The sequence below is a fragment of the Dendrobates tinctorius genome, unplaced genomic scaffold, assembly GCF_039654945.1.
Source record: "Dendrobates tinctorius isolate UK_male_01 unplaced genomic scaffold, ASM3965494v1 ptg000083l, whole genome shotgun sequence".
NCBI classification, from domain to species: Eukaryota; Metazoa; Chordata; class Amphibia; order Anura; family Dendrobatidae; genus Dendrobates; species Dendrobates tinctorius.
The window spans coordinates 24161805-24189085 of record NW_027361751.1 but is presented as its reverse complement, the minus strand read 5'-3'; the positions used below and the strand labels follow the sequence as shown (position 1 = coordinate 24189085).

The 27281-nt window shown below is 42.9% G+C and overlaps 1 protein-coding gene across 5 annotated transcripts in view; it reads right to left on the bottom strand.

The window, feature by feature from the left end:
* The window catches only part of CENPK (centromere protein K), a 121149-nt gene that overhangs the window by 40768 nt on the left and 53100 nt on the right, over positions 1-27281 (bottom strand). For all 5 annotated transcript variants that reach the window (XR_012233864.1, XR_012233866.1, XR_012233865.1 and 2 more), the window contains exons 5-8: positions 20002-20074; positions 15151-15197; positions 5811-5893; positions 5175-5273 (exon numbers count right to left, since the gene is read on the bottom strand). Coding sequence is in view for 2 of the 5 variants with exons in the window: in XM_073584239.1 (XP_073440340.1) it covers positions 5175-5273; positions 5811-5893; positions 15151-15197; positions 20002-20074 (302 nt within the window). In the remaining 3 variants the exon portion in view is untranslated. The remainder of the gene's footprint in view (positions 1-5174; positions 5274-5810; positions 5894-15150; positions 15198-20001; positions 20075-27281) is intronic.

Sequence of the window (27281 nt, the reverse complement as noted above, 5' to 3'; positions counted from 1 at the left end):
GCACCATAATTTGTCCCACAATTTCTACTGAACGTGTCAATAACCCATATGTGGCTGTACAGTACTGCTTAGCCATACGAAGGGACTCCATACACAGAACCCCTAAGTGCTAGAAGAGCTTAGAATCCGTCCGTCAAGTGACCCCATTTTGGAAATGATACCCCTTTGAGAATGTATCTACAGGTTGTAAGGAGACTAATGGCCATGCAATCAATGGGAGGTATGTGTCACAGGGATGACTGCTCCCTGTGATGTAACCCGGAGTATTTTTATTTAGTGCAATTAAGCACTAGCTTGTTGTTTAGTCCATCTGGGTCTGGGTTGCGGGTAGCTGAGAGATGGGCGGGTCTGGCTACCCACATATCTCACAAGTGGGTGTGGTTACAGCCTACATAATGGAGGCTGTTGTTTGGCACATGGTCGGTGTCCTGGGATGGAGAAGCCCTCCTGTCTGTGTGTGGCTCCAGACCGAGCCTGCGTGCTGAACATTGCCAGGCCTGTGTACCCACAGAGCTGAGGGAGCAGAACCCGGCTAAGGACATTTTGTGTTGTTTTCCTTGTTCTAAAGGCCGTTTACCTTTTGTTGCGACTTAGGGGTTTATGGAGCAAATAAACCCGCACAGAAAAGAAATGAGGCTCCTGTCTTCCTTCTGCCGCACCTGAGTGAATACGATCTCTACAAGGTGTAGTGACGATTTTGACTCCATGGGTGTTTTCCAGAAACAAGCAGCAGTGGATGTGCCGAGTGAAAATTGCAAACTGCCATTGTAGTGACCAGTACGCTGTAATGATCAGTACGTTGTAGTGACCAATACATTATGCCCAGCTCAGGCTTCTGGAGACACGCACTCGTAATTTAGACAGGCTCTCATGACCCCAGAAATGCCAAACGTGGGAGCCATATGTGGTTTAGGTACACTGTGGGGCTTAGAAGGGAGGGGGGCATTTGGAAGCTCAGAATTTGCTGAATGTCTTTTGAGAACGAAGGAGACATTTAGCTTTCCAGAGCCTTTGTGCTGCAAGTAACGTGTAAGCCCCCTATATTTCCATTTACAGATGATGGCATGAGTGGGGACTTTTTTTTGTGGATTAAGTTGAAGCTTTTGTTAGGAACATTTTAAATAACTTTTAGGATCACATTTATCCGGCACTCTACTGTACGTCGAGCACTTAATTTGGAGTTTCCATCTAAATCTCCGAGTGACGTGGTTCAGATGAAATCCCTGAGGGATACAATCACTATAATGAGGCAGCAGAATTACTCTGGACTCCATCTGGCCTCTATTCAGTGTTGACCTTCTTTTCAGAAGTGCACAAAACTGTGGCTAACATCACTTTTATGCAATCCTAGTAAGACGGATCACAGGTCCTATGGCTTCCATAGTGCCTCTATCTGCCTCATTATAGCGAATCTTCCGTCAGAGGCTTCGTCTGAATCAGAGATTTACACGGAAGCCCCAGTGTGAGCACTTAGCGCAGAGCACAGGATAAATGTGTGCCGAACCTTACTGCGATTTTTGTGATGTAGAGTGGACAAAACAGCAGGTAAGAATTGGTTTTATTTATATTTTACGCCCTTCCTTGTGCAGTATAAGCGATATGGCGACTTTATTCTTTGGGTCGGTGCGATTACAGCGATACCAGATTTATATCAGGTTTTTATGTTTGATCTGAGATCTCCACTCCCGAGATCTTGGTGCCGAGATCTCCATCTACGCAGGTGCCGCCCCCGGACGACAGCCATTTTCCCAGAGTCCAGTCCCCCGCATAGGAAACCATGTAACTGCGGGAGCTCTGGGCTTTCACAAAATGACAGCAGAGCCCCCGCAGCACCGAACACCAGCAGCACCGAACACGCGCAGTGCACATGGGAACACCCCCTCATCCCAGGCGGCCTACAGCAATGCTCCACTCTTGTCTCCTCCAGCGGCGACCCTGGGCTTCACTGCAGCTACCACCCCCATTAAGCAATAAGACGCATGGATTTTAAAGTAGCACCACCATTTTATTAAAAATTTGGGGTGAGTCTTATAATCCGTTGCGTCTTATAATCCGCAAAATACAGTATTTTTGCATCGCTTTATTCTGAGAGCTATAACTTTTTTATTTTTCCACTGATAAGCCGCCTTATGGCTCTATTTTTTGCGGGACAAGATGACGTTTTCAGCGGTACCATGTTTATTTATATTTGTATTTTTGATTGCATTTTATTCCACTTTTTGTTCGGTGGTATGATGATAAAGCATTATTTAAATTTTTTTATGGTGTTTACTAAAGGTGTTAACTAGTGGAACATAGGTTGGGTGATTGTGGACGGGGTGATACCAAATATGTGTACGTTTATTGTTTTGTTTTTTTCTCAAAAAAATATTTATTTATGGGTACAATATATTTCAAATTTTTTTTTATTTTTTATACTTTTTTACTTTGTCCCACTATGGGACTATCATTTTTTGCAGGCTGATTGCTTGTATTGCATGGGGATGCAGCAATTTAAGGGGTTAAAGTTCAGGGAGCGGTGCGGGACCGCTCTTGGCACTGAGTGCCAGCTGTCAAAATCAGCTGACAACCGGCAGGGATCTCGCGCGCACAGCCAATGTGCACACAAAATCTCCGGGATGTATCCATACGTCCTAGGTCAATAAGACCCAGGTCACAGGGACGTATGAATACGTCTAAGATGGGACAGCGGTTTAACTGGAAAGGGCCCAATAACCAGGGACCTTCCCAGCCTGATAATATGAACCCGCAACTGTCTGCTTTTCCTTGGTTGTGAAAAATAGTTGTTGTTTTTTTTTTCATTTATTAGCTAAATACAAGTACAGTAAACTACATGTGCACATCACTTATTATATACTAGAGGTGTGCCCGATGCTATCGGGAAGTGTGTGTGTACGTGTATGTGAGTACGTGTGTGTGTGAGTACGTGTGTGTGTATGTGAATACATGTATGTGAGTGTGTGTATGTGAATACGTGTGTGTGTGAATACATGCGTGTGTGTATGTGAGTACAGGCGGCGGGGGGGGGGGGGGGGTTCCGGCAGCGTCGGGGGGGGGGGTCCTGTCGGTGTCCCACTGGTGGTCCTGGTAGCACCAGCGGGCGCCATATTGGAACACCCATCACTGGGGTATTTCAATATGGCGGTCGGCGTACTTCCGGTCAGCGCGGTGGATTGTGGGATTCGGGGACATCCAGACGGAAGTGGATGACAGACAATTTAAGGCAATTATATATATATAGATATCACAGACATCTATTTTCATTCTATCTATCTTTGCACATCTGTCAATTCTATTCTGCATTTCATCCCAGTATGTGTCACACAGATGGTGCCCAAGGACGGCACACGGATTGTACGCATGGACACTGAAATATCAGGATGTGTGAATGGGGCCTAAAGAGTATTTTCAGTGATGCCTTTTATAACACTTACTTAGTATAAATGAATGGTTCTAATCTTCACTGTGTGCACATTAGGCAATGTTTATTTTTGATGATTATTTTTATTATTGAACAACTACAGTGCTGTCGAACCATCCATACGGTAAATATTTAAGAAAGTAAAAGTAACTTTCAGTCTTTCTTAGGAGAATATCTATGTGTGCAGAATTATTATGCAATAATAAAAATTAAAATGTTCCCATTTCAAATGGTTATTTCTATGACATAAAGTGAGAATAATAACCAAACAACCCAAAATGTACAAAAATACATTTCTGACATTTCCAAAAAATACATCAGTACATCAGTGACCATTTGGCCGCCCTTCTTTTCAATAACGATCATAAGCCTACCATCCATGGAGTTCGTCAGTTTCTTAATCTGTTGATCAACTTTTTGGACAGCACCAACCACAGCCTCACTGACACTGGTCAGACAGGTGGCCGCTTTTCTTCACTGTAAATCTCTCGTGTAAGAAGAGCCCACAAGTTTTCAATAGGGTTCAGGTCAGATGAAGAAGGGGTCATTTCATTATTCTTTCATCTTTAACCCCTTAACGAACGCGATATGCATTAAGGCGGCAGCCGTTACTAGGCCTTATTCCCTCATTGCTGTTTTAAGGCACACCGGAACGGTTTCTCTCTTAAACAGACCATCCGGTTTATTTAAACTCAGCATAAACCGGACAGTGTACAGTCAGTTCCGTTACATCCACGTAACATAGTAAGGCGCCAGTCTGTTCATGTAGCAGATACACCTCTCTGCCTTGTTACAACCCCCTTGTCTGAGGTTACCTTCCAGGAGCTCCACTCCACACACTGACTCCTTGTCAGGGAAGCTGCCTAACTGAGAGCACTGTCCCGGACGATGACTTGCTCAACAGCTCAAACCCGACAGTTCCAGACCCTCAGAAAGTCAGTTGCTTCCCAATGCAGTTAGCCGTCACCGGCTCTGCAGGTACATGGCCTCACCATGTGCTATTCAGGAAAACCTGTCCTCTTGCAGGACCTTCCAACACAGACTATGTGACCACACCACAGTCTCATTATAATGTATTAGACACACCCATTGATGGGAGGTGTGTGGTTAGTCAGTCCCACCCAGCTCTCTGGCCGACCCTGTAAGCCCAGCCCCTTATAAGCTAAACAAGGTTCGTGGAACTACAGGTCCCAGAGTAACGTTTCCGGCTTACAGTGCAGAGGACCTCCACCTCTGCGACACATACCGGCCATTCACAACAACGCTGGCCACTGTCTCAAAGTAAATAGTATTTAAAAGGGTTGTCCATCTCCGGGAAACATGTTTTTCTTTAATTTTTTTTTTACTTAAATGTAAAACATTAGAGCTAATTAGGGTTTCATAAGAAAGCTTCACCGCTTGCCTTCTATGGCCTCTACATTGTACCGACTATTGTTGGCTGCAGAATGAGTTAACGGAGAACCCGTCAGTTAGCTCGTTATAAGCCTTCTTACTGTTTTATCTGTCTCTTTCTCAGCTCCTCTCAGCTAAATCATGACCACAAACCACATTAAAGTTGAATGTGTAGGAAAACAAAGATCCTGTTAAAGTCAAACAGTGCAAAGTTTTTAATGAAACCCAAATGATTTCTAACCCCAAATACTTGCACTAAACAATAAACTGTCCACAAAGATGCTGCACATAGAAGACAAATGTGTACTTATTAAAGATGTGACTATAGTATGAAATGTTCATTGTTCGGGCACGCTGGTACCTGCTCTCAGAAATATTTTCATTTTCTTGTTTCACTTGCTCTATTTTGTCGTTTAAGGTCTTCAATACTTCTTCCTGTTCAGCCAGCCACCTTTTTTGTCTGGGGGTAAAAAAGAGCGTGAAAGTTTATGGCAACTTTATTCTGTTTTAGTAAAAATCTGATGAAATAACCAGTGTTGACCCTCTGTTACTCCTCCTGGAAATGAATGAATAACCTGATAACTGTGTGTTACCGTACTACTTTGCCAAGAAGGTGTTGACCTGAACAGTCAGCACTGAATATCTGAAGTCAAGGTGTGTAAATATAAGGGGTAATGGTATTATCTAGTTGCCAATTTATTCATGCAAAAGCCGTATGGCTTCCACGTGTTAACTTTTAAAGCAGTTGTCTGTGCCAGGAGGAACATCCACAAGCTCCATGTGCTCAGGATGGTGACCATATGTCCATCGCGTTTCACAGAAGTGAGAATTTATCTAGAAGGAGGACGAATACATCATATCAGGCTGCTGAAATCCACAGAGATCTGTGCTGGTCTCAGGAGAACCTTACTGCCAGAGGGGCCTGTTACATATTTTACACTTCTACTGGGAAACACCAAAAGAACTCTCATTTTCGCAGAATTACGCAAGTGCTTACTTTTCAAAATCGCTCTTCATTTTCTTGTTCTCAGCCCGAACCGTGGAGAGCATCATCTCAACGTCTCGATCGAGATTTTGTAACTGCAATGACAGGAGGCAATAAAAATGAAATGCAGTGGCTTAGTATACTATATGCATCATATAGAAAACTTGTCCATTTTCGCTCAACAATGGACATATCTGCCATGTAGCACGTCAGAGTGTGCAGACACAGCAGACACGGGCTGCGTTACACAGCTGACATCTGCCTCTAACAGTAGTGGCCAGAGCTCAGCTCCGATCGCTGCTGATAACTATTTATATGCTGCTACTATATCTCTGACATGGACATTTAAAAAAAAGCAGTTGCCGATTCTTGAGCAACCCAACACGCATTGACTCCCCCACCATCTGCCATCTTAGTACTCCTATGAAGTGTAGCCACAGGCCAAGCTTTCATAGCAGACTGTGATTTAAACTGCTAAATATTTGCATTGCAGTATGCAGTCATAGTCGAAAGTGTTGGCACCCTTGAATTTGCTCCAGGAAATAAAGTATTTCTCCCAGAAAATTATTGCAATGACATGTTTTGTTAAACACGTTCAATTTGTTTGTGTCTATTGGAACAACACAAACAAAAAAACTGAGAAAAAAATGCAAATTGGACATCATTTCACACAAAACCCCCAAAATTGGATGTACAAAATTGTTGGCATCTTTACAAAACTGTGGGTAACCATCTTTGTTTCATGCATGTGATGCTCGTTCAAACTCACCTGTGGCAAGTAACAAGTATGGACAATATGAAAATCACACCTGAAACCAGAAAACAGTGCAGAAGATGACTCAATCTTTGCATTGTGTATCTGTGTGTGCCACACTAAGCATGGAGAACAGAAGGAGGAGAAGAGAATTGTCTGAGGACTTGAGAACCAAAATTGCTGAAAAATACCAACAATCTCAAGGTTACAAGTCTATCTCCAGAGATACTGATGTTCTTTTGTACACGGTGAACAACAGAATCAAGAAATTTACAGCTAATGGCACTGTAGCTAATCTCCGTGGATGTGGACGGCAGAGACAAATTGATGAAAGGGTGAAACACAATATAGTCCGGATGGTGGATAAGCAGCCCCAAGAAAGTTCCAAAGACCGTCAAGCTGTCCTGCAGGCTCAGGGTGCATCAGCGTCAGCACAAACTATCTGTCAACATTTGACTGAAATGAAAGCTTTGGAAGGAGACCGAGGAGGACCCCACTGCTCACACAGAGACATAAAAAGCTAAACTGCAGTTTCCAAAATGTATGTAAGTTAGCCAAAATCCTTCTGGGAAAGCTTCTTGTGGACAGATGAGACCAAGATAGAGCTTTTTGGTTAAGCACATCATTCTACTGTTTACCGAAAACAGAATGAGACCTACAAAGAAACGAACACTGTACCTACAATCAAATATTGTGGAGGTTCAAAGATGTTTGGGGGTTGTTTTTCTGCCTTGAGTGTTTGCAAGGCATCATGAAATCTGAAGATCACCAAAAGATTTTGGTTGCAATGTAAAGCCCATCTGGGTTTAAGTCCTAGGTCATGGGTCTTCCAGCAGGACACTGATTCCAAACATACTTCAAGAAGCACACAGAAATGGGTGGAAACAAGAGTTCTGGAGAGTTCTGAAGTGGTCAGTAATGAGTCCAGATCTAATTCCCATTGAACACCTCTGGAGAGATATTGAAATTGCTGTTGGGAGAAGGCGCCTTCAAATATGAGAGACCTGGAGCAGTTTGCAAAAGATGAGAGATCCAAAATTCCAGTTGAGAGGTTTAAGAAGCTTGTTGATGGTTATAGGAAGTTATTGATCGCAGTTATTTATTCCAAAGGGTGTGCAACCAGATATTAATTTGTGGGTGCCAACAATTTTGTCAGGACCATTTTTGGGGTTTTGTGTGAAATTATGTCCAATTTGTCTTTTTTTTTCTCTGTTTTTTTGCGTTGTTCCAATACGCACAAAGGAAACGAACATGTGTAAAACAAAATGTGTAATTGCAATAATTTTCTGGGAGAAATACTTCATATTATGGAAAAATGTCATGGGTGCCAACACTTTCTCCTTTGACTGCATAGTATAAGTGGTTGAACGATTGCAGGTTCGAGTTCCCTGAGCAAACTGAAACAAAGAGTAAAACATTAAAAAAAAAAACTTTTTTTTTTTAAAAGCTAAAATAGTATCAAACTGTATAATTCAGGAAGCTGAATAAAATGATATATTGATATCTGAGATCCGATGTTTTATTCTAGAGAAATCCACGTTTTTGCTATTATGTAAACGAGCTGTTAAGATCTATGGGCCGGACATAGATCTTCTCGAGAATCGTCCTCCACAGCTCATTATATATGAAAGGGGGAGTTACCAGTGTGAGTCACGTAGATCAGGAGAGAAGACTGTCAGTCATTACATGTCTCACAAAGGCTAGGAGGGTTGATCTTACTGACAGATTTCCTTTGAGTGCAATTGCCGTCGCTTGTGGCCAATTTTCATCTTCCAAGATCCATTTTTTTCCCTATTTTTCGTCGGCACAGCCATATGGGGGGCTTGTTTATTGCAGGATGAGTTGTAGCTTTGAATGACACTGAGTGGTGAAAAAATTGAGCCTTAGTTTTTATTGGTACCATTGTGATGCTTTGGTAGCTTTTTACTGCATTTTTTTATTTTTTTGTGGAAGGTGCAATGATGGAAAAGCGACAATAATGGCAGTCTGATTTTTTTTCCTTTCTTTATGTTGTCTACTATATGGGTTGATTAATTTTATATTCTCATAGATATACACTTAGGTAGGAAGGAAGGATCATCCCCGCGCTGCCGCAAGAAGAATTCCAAAAATTGTAGAGGTTTCAGCGTGGTTTATTCTACGCGTTTCAGGGTTCAGGTGACCCCTTCATCAGGCCATACCATATTTGTGGTATGTCCTGATGAAGGGTGTCACCTGAACCCTGAAACGCGTAGAATAAACCACGCTGAAACCTCTACAATTTTTTGAATTCTTCTTGCGGCAGCACGGGGATGATCCTTCCTTCCTACCTAAGTGTATGCTTCAACCAGGTCCTGCACTGACCTGTGGATCTGCATCAGCCGCCATTAATATATGTCTTTCCTTCACTCTCACCAGGTGAGTAGCTCTCTTGGTGGGCAACTCTGTGTAACGTTTGATAAGACCCTATTTGCGCTTTTGTGTCTCCCTCTTTTCTCTGATATTCTCATAGATGGGATTTATGTGTATGTGGCGATATAAAATATGAATTTTTTTTTATTTATATTTGTAAAGGGCAAAGGGGATCATTCAAACTTAGGCCGAGTTCACACGAGCGCGTGCAAAATAGTCTGTTTTTCGTCAGTGAGTCCCTTTTGCACATCCGTATGGCATCTGTTTTTAATACATAACAAATGTTTTCTATCTTTATTATTGTAATTCTGAACAACCCTGATACTGTAAACCGTCAGTATTACAGTGCATGGCAAAGTTAACAATTTCCTGTGAAGCCCAGGGGTTATGCTCCATTTACGGAGACCACTTTCTACCCATAAACAAGAGCCGATCAACTACAGGTGTGTGAAAAAGTGTTTGCCCCCTTTCCTGATTTCCTATTTTTTTGGCTTAAATGTTTCCGATCACCAAACAAAGGAGTTGTGAATATTTACTTGCCCTTTAAATGAAACCTACGCACTTATATCATCCGGTGCCAGACGCTACGGTGTTAACCTTAATGATAAAAGGTTATACGGTTAGAAAAGAAACCTCGCAAAACTCGGCTGTAGGAAAAGGTGGTGTGGATGGAAAGTGAACGGAACATTTTGGAAAAAGTCTCAGTAATTTGTCCATTTTGTTTAATTAAATGTAATCAAGTTTTCCCCTCTGGCCGGAGCGGGGTAGAAATTCACCGGCGAGAGGGCGACATCTGTCAGCAGCACATAAAGCAAAAGGAAAAAACGTCCAATTATCCATACAATAGGCGTGCGGGCTGACGTCATGAGCCACCTAGTTATTGCTCTATTTCGGGAGGGCTTTTAAGGTTTGATGTAGTGAGGCCCATTACGGATGTCAGAGGTAATGAGTCATGGCACTGGATCCGCTCCAGAGACCGGTCAATCCGAGGTCTGACCAGCCCGGGCCAGATGTAGTAACGCTGCCAGTAATCGCTGCGCAGAAATCTTATTCCATGGCCAGCACAATCTACGGTATACTCAGGAATCCAGATAGGAAACGGATTTCTAGAAAATTCAAAGTAGGAAAGACAGGTTACACGCCAATATCAGGTCTCAAGCTGCCGCTCGCTAGAGGTTGTCAGGCTAGAGGTTGTCAGGAGGTGCTGGAGTTGTCAGTGGGATTCTACCCTCAATGAAATGTGAATGCGCAGCACGGAGGTCGTCTATTGCTAAGGAAAGTCCCAATTAGCCATAACGGACTTCTACTGGCCAATCCTCTAATTTGCCCGATAACTGAGATAACATAGTATGGTATCCTGCCCATTCAACCTCCAATGCAAATTTCAGACTGCTAAATAGGAAAGGATTCTTTACAGTTAGAGCTGTCAGACTGTGGAATGTCCGACCACAAGAGGTAGTAATGGCAGACACCATAACACCATTAAAAGAGAATCTGTCCACAGGTTTCTGCCATGTAATCTGACAGCAGCATGGTGTAGAGACAGAGTCCATGATACTCTCCTACTCATAAAACACTGATTTTATTGAAACAAAGCAAAACACAGGCCAGTACGTGATACATAACTAGAATCAGTGTCTCTCCCCCTAAGTCTTTTTTCAACCTACGTAACACCCAGTTTTCATTTTGAATGAGGCTGTTCACATTTACTATATATTATACTGGAAAAAAGGAAGGTTTTTTTATTTTATTTTTTTACTCTGTATATTGTGCGGTAAAAAAGACCTGCCAACATGATTTTCTAGATCAGTACGAGTACTGCAATACTAAACTTTGTTGCTTTTTTTTTTGTATTTTAGTATTATCAAAATTTTGAACTTTGTTTCAAAAAAATTAAAAAGCGAACCATTTTCTAAGATCTGTAAAACTTTTTTTTATACTTCTGTCAGTAGATTTGTATAACTGCTTGAATATCTTTAATTATCTCATTGTAGGGTATATAAGACATTTTAATGCATTTTTTTTTTCTTCATGGAGTTACCAGTAATTTTTTTTTTTTTCATAGATCGGATATGTTTATTTTTTACATTTATTAATAAAATGGGATAAGGGAGCGATTCAAACTTTTATATATATATATAAAAATAATGTAATATAAAATATATATATACTGTACACACACATATATATATATATATACACTCACTGGCCACTTTATTAGGTACACCTGTCCAACTGTGTGTTAAGACTTAATTTCTAATCAGCCAATCACATGGCGGCAACTCAGTGCATTTAGGCATGTAGACATGGTCAAGACAATCTCCTGCAGTTCAAACCGAGCATCAGTATGGGGAAGAAAGGTGATTTGAGTGCCTTTGAACGTGGCATGATTGTTGGTGCCAGAAGGGCTGGTCTGAGTATTTCAGAAACTGCTGATCTACTGGGATTTTCACGCACAACCATCTCTAGGGTTTACAGAGAATGGTCCGAAAAAGAAAAAAAATCCAGTGAGCGGCAGTTCTGTGGCCGGAAATGCCATGTTGATGCCAGAGGTCAGAGGAGAATGGGCAGACTGGTTCGAGCTGATAGAAAGGCAACAGTGACTCAAATTGCCACCCGTTACAACCAAGGTAGGCAGAAGAGCATCTCTGAACGCACAGTGCGTCGAACTTTGAGGCAGATGGGCTACAGCAGCAGAAGACCACACTGGGTACCACTCCTCTCAGCTAAGAACAGGCATCTGATGGCTACTTTCAGCAGGATAATGCGCCATGTCATAAAGCTCGAATCATCTCAGATTGGTTTCTTGAACATGACAATGAGTTCACTGTACTCAAATGGCCTCCTCAGTCACCAGATCTCAATCCAATAGAGCATCTTTGGGATGTGGTGGAACGGGAGATTCGCATCAGGGATGTGCAGCCGACAAATCTGCGCCAACTGTGTGATGCCATCATGTCAATATGGTCCAAAATCTCTGAGGAATGCTTCCAGCACCTTGTTGAATCTCTGCCACGAAGAATTGAGGCAGTTCTGAAGGCAAAAGGGGGTCCAACCCCTTACTAGCATGGTGTACCTAATAAAGTGGCCAGTGAGTGTATATATATACAGTTGTGGCCAAAAGTATTGACACCCCTGAAATTCTGTCAGATAATACTCCGTTTCTTCCTGAAAATGATTGCAAACACAAATTCTTTGATATTATTATCTTCATTTAATTTGTCTTAACTGGAAAAAACACAAAAGGGAGTGAAGCAAAAAGCAAAACATTGATCATTTCACACAAAACTCCAAAAATGGGCGAGACAAAAGTATTGGCACCCTCTGCTTAATACTTGGTTGCACAACCTTTAGCCAAAATAACTGCGAGCAACCGCTTCCGATAACCATCAATGAGTTTCTTACAATGCTCTGCTGGAATTTTAGACCATTCTACTTTGGCAAACTGCTCCAGGTCCCTGATATTTGAATGGTGCCTTCTCCAAACTGCCATTTTTAGATCTCTCCACAGGTGTTCTATGGGATTCAGGTCTGGACTCATTGCTGGCCACCTTAGAAGTCTCCAGTGCTTTCTCTCAAACCATTTTCTAGTGCTTTTTGAAGTGTGTTTTGGGTCATTGTCCTGCTGGAAGACCCATGACCTCTGAGGGAGACCCAGCTTTCTCACAGTGGGCCCTACCTTATGCTGCAAAATTTGTTGGTAGTCTTCAGACTTCATAATGCCATGCACACGGTCAAGCAGTCCAGTGCCAGAGGCAGCAAAGCAACCCCAAAACATCAGGGAACCTCCGCCATGCTTGACTGTAGGGACCGTGTTCTTTTCTTTGAATGCCTCTTTTTTTCTCCTGTAAACTCTATGTTGATGCCTTTGCCCAAAAAGCTCTACTTTTGTCTCATCTGACCAGAGAACATTCTTCCAAAACGTTTTAGGCTTTTTCAGGTAAGTTTTGGCAAACTCCAGCCTGGCTTTTTTATGTCTCGGGGTAAGAAGTGGGGTCTTCCTGGGTCTCCTATCATACAGTCCCTTTTCATTCAGACGTCGACAGATAGTACAGGTTGACACTGTTCTACCCTTGGACTGCAGGGCAGCTTGAACTTGTTTGGATGTTAGTCGAGGTTCTTTATCCAACATCCGCACAATCTTGCGTTGAAATCTCTTGTCAATTTTTCTTTTCCGTTCACATCTAGGGAGGTTAGCCACAGTGCCATGGGCTTTAAACTTCTTGATGACACTGCGCACGGTAGCACAGGAACATTCAGGTCTTTGGAGATGGACTCTTCAGCCTTGAGATTGCTCATGCTTCCTCACAATTTGGTTTCTCAAGTCCTCAGACAGTTCTTTGGTCTTCTTTCTTTTCTCCATGCTCAATGTGGTACACACAAGGACACAGGACAGAGGTTGAGTCAACTTTAATCCATGTCAACTGACTGCAAGTGTGATTTAGTTATTGCCAACACCTGTTAGGTGCCACAGGTAAGTTACAGGTGCTGTTAATTACACAAATTAGAGAAGCATCACATGATTTTTCGAACAGTGCCAATACTTTTGTCCACCCTCTTTTTATGTTTGGTGTGGAATTATATCCAATTTGGCTTTAGGACAATTCTTTTTGTGTTTTTTCATTTAAGACAAATTAAATGAAGATAATAATACCAAAGAATTTGAGTTTGCAATCATTTTCAGGAAGAAACTGAGTATTATCTGACAGAATTGCAGGGGTGTCAATACTTTTGGCCACAACTGTGTATATATATATATATATATATATATATATTTTTTTTTTTTTTTTTTACTTTATGTTTTAATTCTTTTAGTGTGTTTGAACCTACGTTCATTTGGTTGCTTCTTCCTTATACTGCTGTACTACATGATTGGCTGGACTTCACGAAAGTTAAAAGGTTGTGGCAGCAGGGACCTTATAGTTGGCCATGGCAACCAATCGGCACAATGTGATTGCGTAGAACCTTAGGGGCATCAAATGCAATCTCCTGCACAGCTGGCGCCTGTCCTGTATGGAGAAGTCTCACCGGATCTATACAATCCTAAGGGAAACATGTCAGTAGTTTATGCTTCCCTAACCATAGTCTAAAAACAAGTCATGAACAGGATGGGCTGTGGGGGAGGGGAAGATTTGTTCCTGCTCGATTGACAGGTATGTTCCTATTCGACAAGCAGTCTAATTTTTTACGATGCATTTCAGAGCAAAATATGGTGAACTGTAAAGATGGAGCTGGTCCTGTTTCTTGCAGCCGGTCGCTTGGGCAGGATGAATCTCCTGACATGTTCCCTTTAAATAAAGTTTTGGAAACTTCCCATCCTAATATGCCCTAACCATAGTCTAAAAACAAGCCGTGAACAGGGTGTAACGCGTTTCAGAGCAAAACATAGCGAACTGTAAAGATGGAGCTGGTCCTTTTTCTTGCGGCTGGTCGCTCGGGCAGCATGAATCTCCTCAAAGGTTTCATTTACATAAAGTTTTGGAAACTTCCCATACTAATATGCCCTAACCATAGTCTAAAAACCAGCCATGAACAGGGTGGAACGTGTTTCAGAGCAAAAGATAGCAGACTGTAAAAATGGAGCTGGTCGTGTTTCTTGCGGCTGGTCGCTCGGGCAGCCTGAATCTCCTGACAGGTTCCCTTTAAATAAAGTTTTGGAAACTTCCCAAACTAAGCAGCGTCTCCTACAATCATGCTCACTCTCCCCACTTCTGTTTCACATCTAATACCCAGGGCAGGAGCTTCTGAATCCCCATCTTTCCCGGTTGCCGTGAAGTGAAGGAACTCTAGGTCACGGGGAATGAAACCCCGTCTGGCAGGCAGTGACTAGGAAGCATGATATCATAGACTCTGACAGGTCCCAGGTTTCATCAGGTTATTTCCACTGCTAATAAAAGTGAATTCTATCTTTATGATCTGTGACATGAGCTCACGCTAATGCGGCATTAACGTGTCGCGCTGCATTGTTATAGCGGGGGGGCTGCGATGCTGACGTCAGCCGGCGTAGTATGTTTTCTGGGTAGTTTACAAGCTGGACGGCTACGAGCAGCTTGTGTCAGGCTCTACTTATAGAAATGATCCTGTGGAAAAGACAACCTAATCAATAAGTATTTTAACAGGAAAAAAAAAAAAAAAGGTTCATATCCTTCCTAGTGCGCGACTGCCAATAACGCAGGCTGCTTATAGGAAATCCAACGAGATGGTTACCTCTTCTTTTCCAGCGAGGAGCAAAATATCCTGGTTGTCGGAGAGGACTATAAAAGAAAAAAGTAAATAGCGGTTAATGTTTGCTTTTCCATGGTGACATACTGACAGAAGACGACTTCTCAATTTCCTCAACTGTCTGTGAAATCAGGAGCCGAGCGAGGAGCCAAGAATGACAGCACCAGCCGCAGCGCTGGACGGGACCGGGACAATTAAGGACTTCAATCGCTCGGGTCCTTCGCACTGCTGGGTGGCTGCGAGTTTCCAAACCACGCGCTCCGGGATGAACGAGGAAAAACTGATTAATGTGACTTTCGTTTGCAAATCGCTTAGATGGTGGAAGATGATGAAATCCATGCCGCAAGAAAAACCATTACTGTCTCCAAAAATTTATGTATATGGCAAACAGGTTCACAGCACTGAGGTCATCGGGGGCTGCCAGAGCCCAGCGGAAAGTGACTGGCCGCCTGCGGGGGAGACGCACACATGTGACCAGGGGCTGGCAGCCCTCTCGACATGTCAGCCTTCATCAGTGCTTACAAGCCCCAGAAAGCATCATTCCTTACAACTGTGTCTGGTGTTGGCCCTCTGTTGTTCCTCCTGGAAATGCAGGAATGAATGAACAACTGGGCGCTACCAGTGTCCTTATCAATAGGGTGTGACTCTGCGCAGTCTGGGAATGTCAGTGCTGATTGGATAGTGAGAATCTGTTACACCCAGATGTCAATCTTTACTGATTCGATTTTCATGGACTTTAAATAGGTTGTCTGGTGTTAATCTACGAGTCTGCTGCTGCTCCATGTGACTGCGGACTTGTGAATGCTCACGCCGCGAACTGCGCGCTGTCAGGGGTCTCCGGTGCCGGGAGCGGGTGGTCATGTGACAGCAAGCATTTGATTTGCATACATGTGGTCACATTCCAACTAGATGGGCGCAGTCTCACTCCTATGCCGGCGCCGGCAGCCCGCGCGATGTGAGGATTCAAAAGTCTGCAGTCACATACAGTCACTGTATTCTTGTAGTTTAAGATCGGACAACCCCTTTAAGACAAAAAATAACTAAAACAAAACAGAATAATCCATTCCTCTGGTCTGTCTCTTATCTGGGATTTCTTTGGGGGGAGGAGGGGGGCCAATACGAACCACATTTTTTGTGTGCTAAAAAAAAACCTAAGGATATAACCAGCAATTACAGACTGTGAGGGGTCCTCCAGCGTTACCCAATAGGGAGGGGGGTGTCGCAGGTGACATCGTGTCCAAACGTGCCTGTTGGGATGCATACATGATCAGCTGGTATTGTCCATACGTATGTCCTGTTCTAGCACATTAAACCTGCCGACTCTGCAGCCGTCCAGACAGGTATAATTAGACACAATGCCATCTACGCCACCCACATCCAAATACGAAATATGGCGCCAAATAATCACTTTTAAGGGCTTCTCTGATGCTTCATATATATTTAAAATGGGCAGTGGCCAGGATGTGTTCTACATATATAGTGCACCCGGTACAAGGGAGTGTGGCTTCACTGTTAAAGGGAATCTATCACCAGGTTTTTGTCGCTTAATCTGATCACAGTATAATGTAGAGACAGAGACACTGATTCCAGCGATGGGCTGCTTGCTGTAGTTTTCATATAAATCAGTTTTATCAACAGGAGATTATTATCAGAGGACTATTAAACCTTCTGCCATGTAGTTCTCCAAATTTATGAGCTCTGTATAACCCTGCCCCCACCACTGATTGGCAGCTTTCTGCCTATACACAGTGTACACACAAAGCTGCCGCTCAGTGGTACGAGTGATATTTCACACCGCTCAGCATTCAGAAAATTGGTAAATCTGCATCAAATAGAACAGAGATTTTATCAAACTATCAGCAACCAGCCCAGTAAGGGACACTTCGCTGGAATCAGGGTCTCTGCCCCTTAGGATGTGCTTATCACAATAGATGTCCTAAAATGTTTAATCCGGAAAAAAGTTTTTTTTGGGTTAGTGTACCCCTGAAAATGTGCCCCTTACATTATGCTACTTTAGGATGTGATAGCAAACATTTAGTAACAGATCCCCTTTAGGCTGGACCTTTCAGAGATGTTCTGTGTAGTTTTGAATTCTGAAGGCAGTGTAGAACAAAGGGGTAGCCCCCCCCCCCAGCTCGGGGTGTATCCAGTCATGATCGAAAGTGTTTGCACCCTTGAAACTGTTCCAAACAATTAAGTATTTCTCCCAGAAAATTATTGCAATTACAAGTTTTGTTAAACACATGTTTATTTCCTTTGTGTGTATTGGAACTGGTTTGTAAAGGTTGTTGGAAAGGTTATTGGCAATGTTGCAGCACAGGATAGTCCGGATGGTGGATAAGGAGCCCCAATCAAGTTCCAAAGAAATTCAAGCTGTCCTGCAGGCTCAGGGGGTGCAACAGTGTCGGCACAAACTATCTGTTGACATCTGAATGAAATGAAATGCTACGGCGGAGACTCAGGAGGATCCCACTGCTGACGTAGACATAAAAATCTAGACTGCAGTTTGCCAAAATGTACGTAAGCCAAAATCCTTCTGGGAAAGCGTCTTCTTGAGAGATGAGATCAATATAGAGCTTTTCGGTAAAGCACATCATTCTACTGTTTACCAAAAATAGAATGAGACCCACAAAGAAAAGAACACAGCACCTACAGTCAAACATGGTGGAGATTCAAAGATGTTTTGGGGGTTGTTTTGCTGCCTCTGGCACCGGGTGCCTTTACTGTGTGCAAGGCATCATGAAAGCCTACCAAAGGATTTTAGGTCACAATGTAGTGTCCAGTGTAAGAAGGCTTGGTTTGCTTCCTAGTTCTTGGGTTTTCCAGTAGGACAATGACCCCAAACAAACTTCAAGAAGCACCAAGAAATGGATGGAAACAAAGCGATGGAGAGTTATAGTGAAGTGGCCCAGATCTAAATCCCATTGAAGACCTGTGGAAAGATCTTAAAATTGCTGTTGGGAGAAGAAACCCTTCAAGTATGAGAGAGCTGGAGCAGTTTGCTAAAGAAGAGTTATCCAAAATTCCAGTTGAGAGGTGCAAGAAGCTTGCTGATGGTTATAGGAAGTGATTGATTGCAGTCATTTATTCCAAAGGGTGTGCAACCAAATATTAAGTTGTGGGTGCCAACAATTTTGTTCGGCCCATTTTGGGGGTTTTGTGTGAAATTAGATCCAGTTTGCCTTTATTCACTGTTTTTTTGTATTGTTCCAATACACACAAAGGAAATAAACGTGTATAACAAAACATGTGTAATTGCAATAATTTGGGGGGGAAATACTTCATTTTCTGGAACAATTTCAAGGGCGCCAACACTTTCGATTATGACTGTATAGTCTACGTTCTGCTTCAGTATTTCATGTAAAAACGCTGTTTAGATGCTGCTGGGACTCTTAGATAAAGCCTATGAGTCCTGCTTCCTTACCTACACAGTGATTGACAGCTTTTCCTGCTTCAGAGCACCCGGAGTCCTTCCACCGTACTTACAGTGCTCATACAGACATTACGTTGTCACCATAGTGCCATAAAGCAGTTACTGTGCCCAAAAAAACCCACGACAGGGCAATCATCAATACTCTGCAGTCACTATTATCCCCTTTGTACCTGTATTTGTCATTGTCCCTAGTCCCCCCCCCCCCCGGTTAACACTTTCCACCAACAGTGTCTCTGCTGCCAAATTGCCCCACAGCGCTGCCTCAATCGTCCATATACCTCTATAGTGCCGTGCATCACTTACTTTCCTCTCACAATGCCCAATATTACTCTGCTCCACTACTGCCCTCAGCTGATCCCTCCGGAGGAAGGAATCTATGAGCTACACGAACCGTACTGCTGTCATTCTGTGGCCACGACTGCTGAAAAGGATGACGCCACACACCATTGAGAAACAGCAGAACATTTTAATTACCTAGGACAATTTTTTGTCCCTGCAGCTGCCACTAGCCAAGTCTTTGGAGGCACGGCTGCAGGGGTGACGTGCTGTCTACCTCGCCAGCACTGCTGAATCCAATGATCAGTGACTGGCTGCTGTAGTTGTGACATGACCGTTGCAGCCTGGTCAACTAAGACTGGGGTCAGTAGCAGAGGAAGCACGGGTAAGTACCGTAAGTAGAGCCGGAAAAAAAAGTGAAAAACTTCTTTAAGCATTTGTTGTTTTCTGGGAATGATCTACAAAAAGGATCTAGTTTTGCTTTGAAACCTGCACCCCCCTCAGAAATATATTACCTCTTCCTCCCTTCTGTGGGCGCTGTATTCAGGGATCTTCTGCGCAGGCGCCGGAGAGTCACTGTGACCTCCGGTGTGCGCGCCCATAAGATGCTCTCCCCACTTCCTCCCTGCACAGTCACGAACCATGTGTACATAGCGAAGACTATGCAAGGAAGAAGTGGGGAGAGCACCTTATCGGTGAGCACAACAGAGGTCTCTGGAGCGTAAGTCGCCGGCGCCTGCGCAGAAGATCACTGAATGCAGTGTCCACAGAAGGGTGGATGAGGTATGTATATATGAAGGAGTGCAGGGCGCAGGCGCGGGATTGCGGGTCATAACTGATGCTCATGGGAGGGGGGTAGTATTATAATGAGGACAGGAGGCAGGGATTTCTTCCATGCCCCTGAGCCTGTAAGAAATCAATAGCATAAAGACAGAAAATAACATTTCTCCACAACAAGACCACTAATATGAGGCAGACAGGTAGGACTAGTGTAACATTTCCACCACCTGTATGCCCATATTAGGTCATATACATCCCGGGGGAAACAGATTCCCTTTAACCCAATAATTTGCTTCTCCTTTTGCCATTGTCATGGTGTCTTGTTGGTTTCTCAGGATCGCACTTACTTTCAGGTGTCATCTCTTGCCACTGCTCCAGCTTGGCTTGGAAGGTATTTAGCGTCATCATGCGTTGAAATAGCTAAGAAGGAAAACACAAGTAATGAACAGGATGAAGAAAAGAATAAAAGTCTGCCGTACACTGCATAAGGATGAACGTGGTCTTATTGCCCTGAGCCGTATAAACTAGATATCATGAGAAGGAGTTGGAGAGGTGGGGAAATCTACCCCTCTCGCTGCTGGGTCGCTGCCACCTAATCAAGATGACAAGCTTTGCGAGATTACTGTACCCAATGTTAATTCGTCACGCAGATCTTCTCAGATTAAACAGGGCCTTTTCTAAATTCATCTGGAGGGGTAAAAGAGCGAGATTGGCTATAAGAACTCTAATGCACACAAAGGAGGGAGGGGGAGTGGGATTGCCAAATATTAGGGGATATAATTTATCGTGTTTAATGAGGATTGTAATAGACTGGATTAAAAAAACGGGGCGATATACTGACTACAAATTGGAAACGGAATTTTGTGGTTTGTGGGACCTGACGGCGCTGCTGCATACGCCGCTGTCACACATACTGCCAAACATTAAATATTCGGTAATATGTAAAGATACCATTGCCACATGGATGGCAGTAAGAAAAAAACTAAAAATGTCGTGGAGAGTGTCGAAACACCTGAATCCTTGGGCATTTCCTGCCTTTAGATTAGGAAGAGAAAATAAATTATACACAGAGTGGTTGGGGAAAGGTATACAGACGTTGGGGGACTTACATCTACAAGAAGGTCGCTGGTTGACGGGATTGGAAGTGATGGACAAATTTGAGCTGCCGAGACTTCATTTGATGTTATATAGTCAATTAAAGCATTATGTATTAGACCTCCTTCAGGATGTGAGGAAGGAAATCGATTCAGAAATATGGGAGGACTTGGTTACCAAAGACATTGGCGAAATATCGATCACCTCAATATATGGGATGCTGAGGGACATATTACGCCCTTCAGGGAAGGGCAAAATATTTCACAAATGGGAAAAACATATACATGATGAAGAACTTGAGCATAAGATTCTGCGGGGCTGGGAGTTGGTAAGAAAGCATATCATCAATGAGCAATGGAGAGATAGTCAGTTCAGAATAATGCATAAAACAATATGTGGCTTCAGTATACCTCCGACTCCACAGAATCCTGATAGGCAGACAAGCTGCCCAAAATGTACAATGCCCAAAACAGACACAGAACATGGATTGTGGTCATGTCCCAGGACTCAAGAACTCTGGTTAAAAGTCCAGGATATGTATCTGAAGATATGTGGGATATAGGTAGACGTGGATCCATTGTGTTGGTTGTTTCACTTTACGACAGGTAAAACAAGAGGCGGACGGCTACATGACTTGTTTCACACCATTGCAATGGTGACAAAACGTCTAATTCTGCAACACTGGCTAGCTAAAACACTCCCAGGGGTAAAAGAGATCAAGGAAGGTTTAACATCGGTCTTATTTTTGGAAAAAAGGGAAACAGAAAGAAATAAACATAAAATGACAAAAAAAATTTTTTAAAAATGGAGAGTGTTTATAGAAACGTCACTGACCACCAGAGAAATTCAAGACTTAATGAGCGCCTTTGTGGATTCGGAGTGGTATCTATTAGTGGATTTGAGTTGTAATCTGGGAAAACTGAAATGTGTTATATGGAGGATAAGGTGGAGCTGGAGATAAGGTGTCTGATTTCAGTCAATGTAATCTATGAAAATGTGGACGTAAGGGGGTTTGATAATTCTATATTTGTTGAGTTTATTTTGCTTCTATTCAGGCTTAGGTGATAAGCATGTTTAACCCCTTAATGACCGCCGATACGCCTTTTAACGGCGGTAATTGAGTGTACTAAAACCACAGCGCCGTTAATTCACGGCGCTGTGGAGAAAGTACATAGCACCCCCCAGTGTCGGATTTTCTCCGGGGTCTCGGCTGCGCTGCCAGGGGTAGCCGAGACCCCAGAGAGCATGAATCGGTCGGTTTTTACCGACCCTGCTTTTGCGATCGCCGTTATTAACCCTATAACGGCGACCACAAAGAAGAAAAAAAAAAGCCGATTATGCATTAAATTTCTCTTTCCTCTGATGTGATCGCACATCAGAGGAGAGAGAAATAGGGTCCCCGATCCCCCCCCGATACCTCTCTGTGGTCCTCTGTCTCCTCCCGGTGGTCCCACGTCCCGCCGGCGTCCTCCGATGGGCGCCGCCATCTTGAAAATGGTGGGCGCATGCGCAGTGCGCCCGCCGGGAATCTGCCGGCTCCGGCTGGCAGATTCCACTCATTATTTTGATCACTATGATAAACGATCATAGTGATCAAAATAAAAAAAATAGTACATAACCCCCCCCCGTTTATCACCCCCTTATATAGGCAAACATAATGAAATAAAGAAAATATTTTTTTTTCAGTTTTCCATTAGGGTTAGGGCTAGGGTTGGGTTAGGGTTGGGCTAGGGCTAGGGTTGGGCTAGGGTTAGGGTTGGGCTAGGGTTAGAATTAGGGTTAGGGCGAACTAGGATTAGGGTTAGAATTAGGATTAGGGTTGGGATTAGGGTTAGGGTTGGGATTAGGGTTAGGGGTGTGTTGGGGTTAGGGTTGGAGCAAGAATTGAGGGGTTTCCACTAGTTACCAACTTTGGGGGTCTAAAAATTGGGGTCTAAAAAATCACTTTTGTGGAAATAAAAGACTTTTTATTTTCACAGCTCTGCGTTTATAAACATCTGTGAAGCGGTTGGGGGTTCAAAGTGCTCACGACACATCTAGATAAGTTACTTAGGGGGTCTAATTTCCAAAATGGGGTCACTTGTGGGGGGTTTCCACTGTTTAGGCCCATCAGGGGCTCTTCAAACGCAACATGATGCCCGCAGACCATTCCATCAAAGTCTGCATTCCAAAATGGCACTCCTTCCCTTCCAAGCTCTCCCATGCGCCCAAACAGTGGTTCCCCCCCACATATGGGGTATCAGCGTACTCAGGACAAATCGCACAATAACTGTGGGGGTATAATTTCTCCTGTTACCCTTGCAAAAATAAAAATTTTGGGGCGAAAAGATCATTTTTGTGGAAAAAAAATGGATTTCTTATTTTCACGGCTCTACGTTATAAACTTCTGTGAAGCACTTGAAGGTTCAAAGTGCTCACCACATATCTAGATAAGTTCCTTAATGGGTCTAGTTTCCAAAATGCGGTCACTTGTTGGAGTTTTTTACTGTTTAGGCACATTAAGGGCTCTCCGAACGCAACATGGCATCCATCTCAATTCCAGCCAATTCTGTGTTGAAAAAAGTGAAACGGCGCTCCATCCCTTGCAAGCTCTGCCGTGTGCTGAAAAAGTGGTTTACCCCCACATTTGGGGTATCGGCGTATTCAGGAGAAATTGTACAACAAATTTTATGGTTGATTTTCTCTTTTAACACTTGTGAAAATAAAAAAAATTGGTTCTGAAGTAAATTTTTTCCCAAAAAAAGTTAAATGTTAATTTTTTCCTTCCACATTGCTTTAGTTCCTGTGAAGCACTTAAAGGGTTAATAAACTTCTTGAATGTGGTTTTAAGCACCTTGAGGGGTCTAGTTTTTAGAATGGTGCCACTTTTGGGTATTTTCTGTCATGCACACCCCTCAAAATGACTTTAAATATGATGTGGTCCCTAAAAAAATGGTTTTGTAAATTTTGTTGTAAAAATGAGAAATCGCTGGTCAACTTTTAACCCTTATAACTTCCTAACAAAAAAAATTTTGCTTCCAAAATTGTGCTGATGTAAAGTAGACATGTGGGAAATGTTATTTATTAAGAAATTTGTGTGACACATCTCTCTGATTTTAAAATTGCAAAATTTTCAAAATTTTCGCCATATTTTCGTTTTTTTCATAAATAAACACAAGACTTTTCAAAGAAATTTTATCACTAACATGAAGTACAATATGTCATGAAAAAACAATCTCAGAATCAGCGGGATCCATTAACCCCTTAGCGACAGAGCCAGTTTGCAGCTTAATGACCAGGCCAATTTTTACAATTCTGACCACTGTCCCTTTATGAGGTTATAACTCTGGAACGCTTTAATGGATCCCGCTGATTCTAAGAATGTTTTTTCGTGACATATTGTACTTCATATTAGTGGTAAAATTTCTTCGATAAGTCTTGTGTTTATTTATGAAAAAAATGGAAATATGGTGAAAATTTTGAAAATTTTGCAATTTTAAAACTTTAAATTTTTATGCCCTCAAATCAGAGAGATGTGTCACACAAATTTCTTAATAAATAACATTTCCCACATGTCTACTTTACATCAGCACAATTTTGGAAGCAAAATTTTTTTTTGTTAGGAAGTTATAAGGGTTAAAAGTTGACCAGCGATTTCTCATTTTTACAACAAAATTTACAAAACCATTTTTTTTAGGGACCACATCATATTTAAAGTCATTTTGAGGGGTGTACATGACAGAAAATACCCAAAATTGGCACCATTCTAAACACTAGACCCCTCAAGGTGCTCAAAACCACATTCAAGAAGTTTATTAACCCTTTAAGTGCTTCACAGGAACTAAAGCAATGTGGAAGGAAAAAATTAATATTTAACTTTTTTTTGCAAAAAATTTACTTCAGAACCAATTTTTTTTATTTTCACAAGTGTTAAAAGAGAAAATCATCCACAAAATTTGTTGTACAATTTCTCCTGAATACGCCGATACCCTATATGTGGGGGTAAACCACTATTTCAGCACACGGCAGAGCTCGCAAGGGATGGAGCGCCGTTTGACTTTTTCAACGCAGAATTGGCTGGAATTGAGATCGGATGCCATGTTGCGTTCGGAGAGCCCTTAATGTGCCTAAACAGTGGAAACCTCCAACAAGTGACCCCATTTTGGAAACTAGACCCATTAAGGAACTTATCTAGATGTGTGGTGAGCACTTTGAACCCCCAAGGGCTTCACAGAAGTTTATAACGTAGAGCCGTGAAAATAAGAAATCTATTTTTTTCCACAAAGATGATCTTTTCGCCCCCAAATTTTTATTTTTTACAAGGGTAACAGGAGAAATCATACCCGCACAGTTGTTATGCGATTTGTCCTGAGTACGCCGATACCCCATATGTGGGGGGGAACCATTGTTTGGGCGCATGGGAGAGCTCGGAAGGGAAGGAGTGCCATTTTGGAATACAGACTTTGATGGAATGGTCTACGGGCATCATGTTGCGCTTGCAGAGCCCCTGATGGGCCTAAACAGTGGAAACCCCCCACAAGTGACCCCATTTTGGAAACTAGACCCATTAAGGAACTTATCTAGATGTGTGGTGAGCACTTTGAACCTTCAAGTGCTTCACAGAAGTTTATAACGTAGAGCCGTGAAAATAAAAAATCCATTTTTTTTCCACAAAAATGATCTTTTCGCCCCCAAATTTTTATTTTTACAAGGGTAACAGGAGAAATCATACCCGCACAGTTGTTATGCGATTTGTCCTGAGTACGCCGATACCCCATATGTGGGGGGGAACCACTGTTTGGGCGCATGGGAGAGCTCGGAAGGGAAGGAGTGCCATTTTGGAATGCAGACTTTGATGGAATGGTCTGCGGGCATCATGTTGAGCTGGAAGAGCCCCTGATGGGCCTAAACAGTGGAAACCCCCCACAAGTGACCCCATTTTGGAAATTAGACCCCCTAATGAACTTATCTAGATGTGTGGTGAGCACTTTGAACCCCCAAACGCTTCACAAAAGTTTATAAACGCAGAGCCGTGAAAATAAAAAGTCTTTTTTTATTTCCACAAAAGTGATTTTTTAGACCCCAATTTTTAGACCCCCAAAGTTGGCAAATAGTGGAAACCCCTCAATTCTTGCTCCAACCCTAACCCCATCACACCCCTAACCCTAATCCCAACCCTAACCCTAATCCCAACCCTAATCCCTAATCATAATTCTAACCCTAATTCTAGTTCGCCCTAACCCTAATTCTAACCCTAGTCGTGACCCGAGCCCTAACCCTAGCCCTAGCACAACCCTAACCCTAGCCTAACCCTAGCCCTAACCCTAGCCCAACCCTAACCCTAGCCCAACCCTAACCCTAGCCCAACCCTAACCCTACCCTAACCCTAGCCCTAACCCTACCCTAACCCTAACCCTAATGGAAAACTGAAAAAAAAAATATTTTCTTTATTTCATTATATTGGCCTATATAAGGGAGTGATAAACGGGGGGGTTATATACTATTTTTTTTATTTTGATCACCATGATCGTTTATCATAGTGATCAAAATAATGAATGGAATCTGCCAGCCGGAGCCGGCAGATTCCCGGCGGGCGCACTGCGCATGCGCCCGCCATTTTCAAGATGGCGGCGCCCATTGGAGGATGCCGGCGGGACGTGGGACCACCAGGATGGGACGGAGGGCCACGGAGAGGTACCGGGGGGGGATCGGGGACCCTATTTCTCTCTCCTCTGATGTGCGATCACATCAGAGGAGAGAGAAATTAAATGTAAAATCGCGGCTTTTTTTTTTTTTTTTGTGGTCGCCGTTATAGGGTTAATAATGGCGATTGCAAAAGCGGGGGGTCGGTAAAAACCGACCGATTCATGTTCTCTGGGGTCTCGGCTACCCCTGGCAGCCGAGACCCCGGAGAAAATCCGACACTGGGGGGCGCTATTCACTTAAAATCACAGCGCCGTGAATTAACGGCGCTGTGGTTTTAGTACCCTTAATTACCGCCATTAAAATGCGTATCGGCGGTCGTTAAGGGGTTAAAGCGTTCCAGAGTTATAGCCTCATAAAGGGACAGTGGTCAGAATTGTAAAAATAGGCCTGGTCATTAAGCTGCAAACTGGCTCTGTCGCTAAGGGGTTAAATATGTTCTTTGTAACAATTCAATGCAACGTTTATAACTTGTAATATGCAACTTCATTACAAAATCAATAAAAATGATGTTTCAAAAAAAACCAAAAAAAAACTAGATATCATGCACAGACATGCCTGGCACAAGCACCACTGTACAGAAGACCATCTGCACAAACCCACAAGAAAGAATAAAGATGTATCTTGCACTCAGGCTTTGGTTTACAACCATTACTTACTTAGAGTCGCCCTCCAGCAATTACACAAATTTCACTAAACATTACTAATACATAGACATCATACCTGGGGCCCTACTTGTGATTCCCGATGCTGCCACTCCCAAGAATTGGGATCACTACCTCCATGTCCAAAATGGCTACTGCAGTCACACAGTGAGCCCAGTGTTACACCTACGCCACCCCAAATCTCC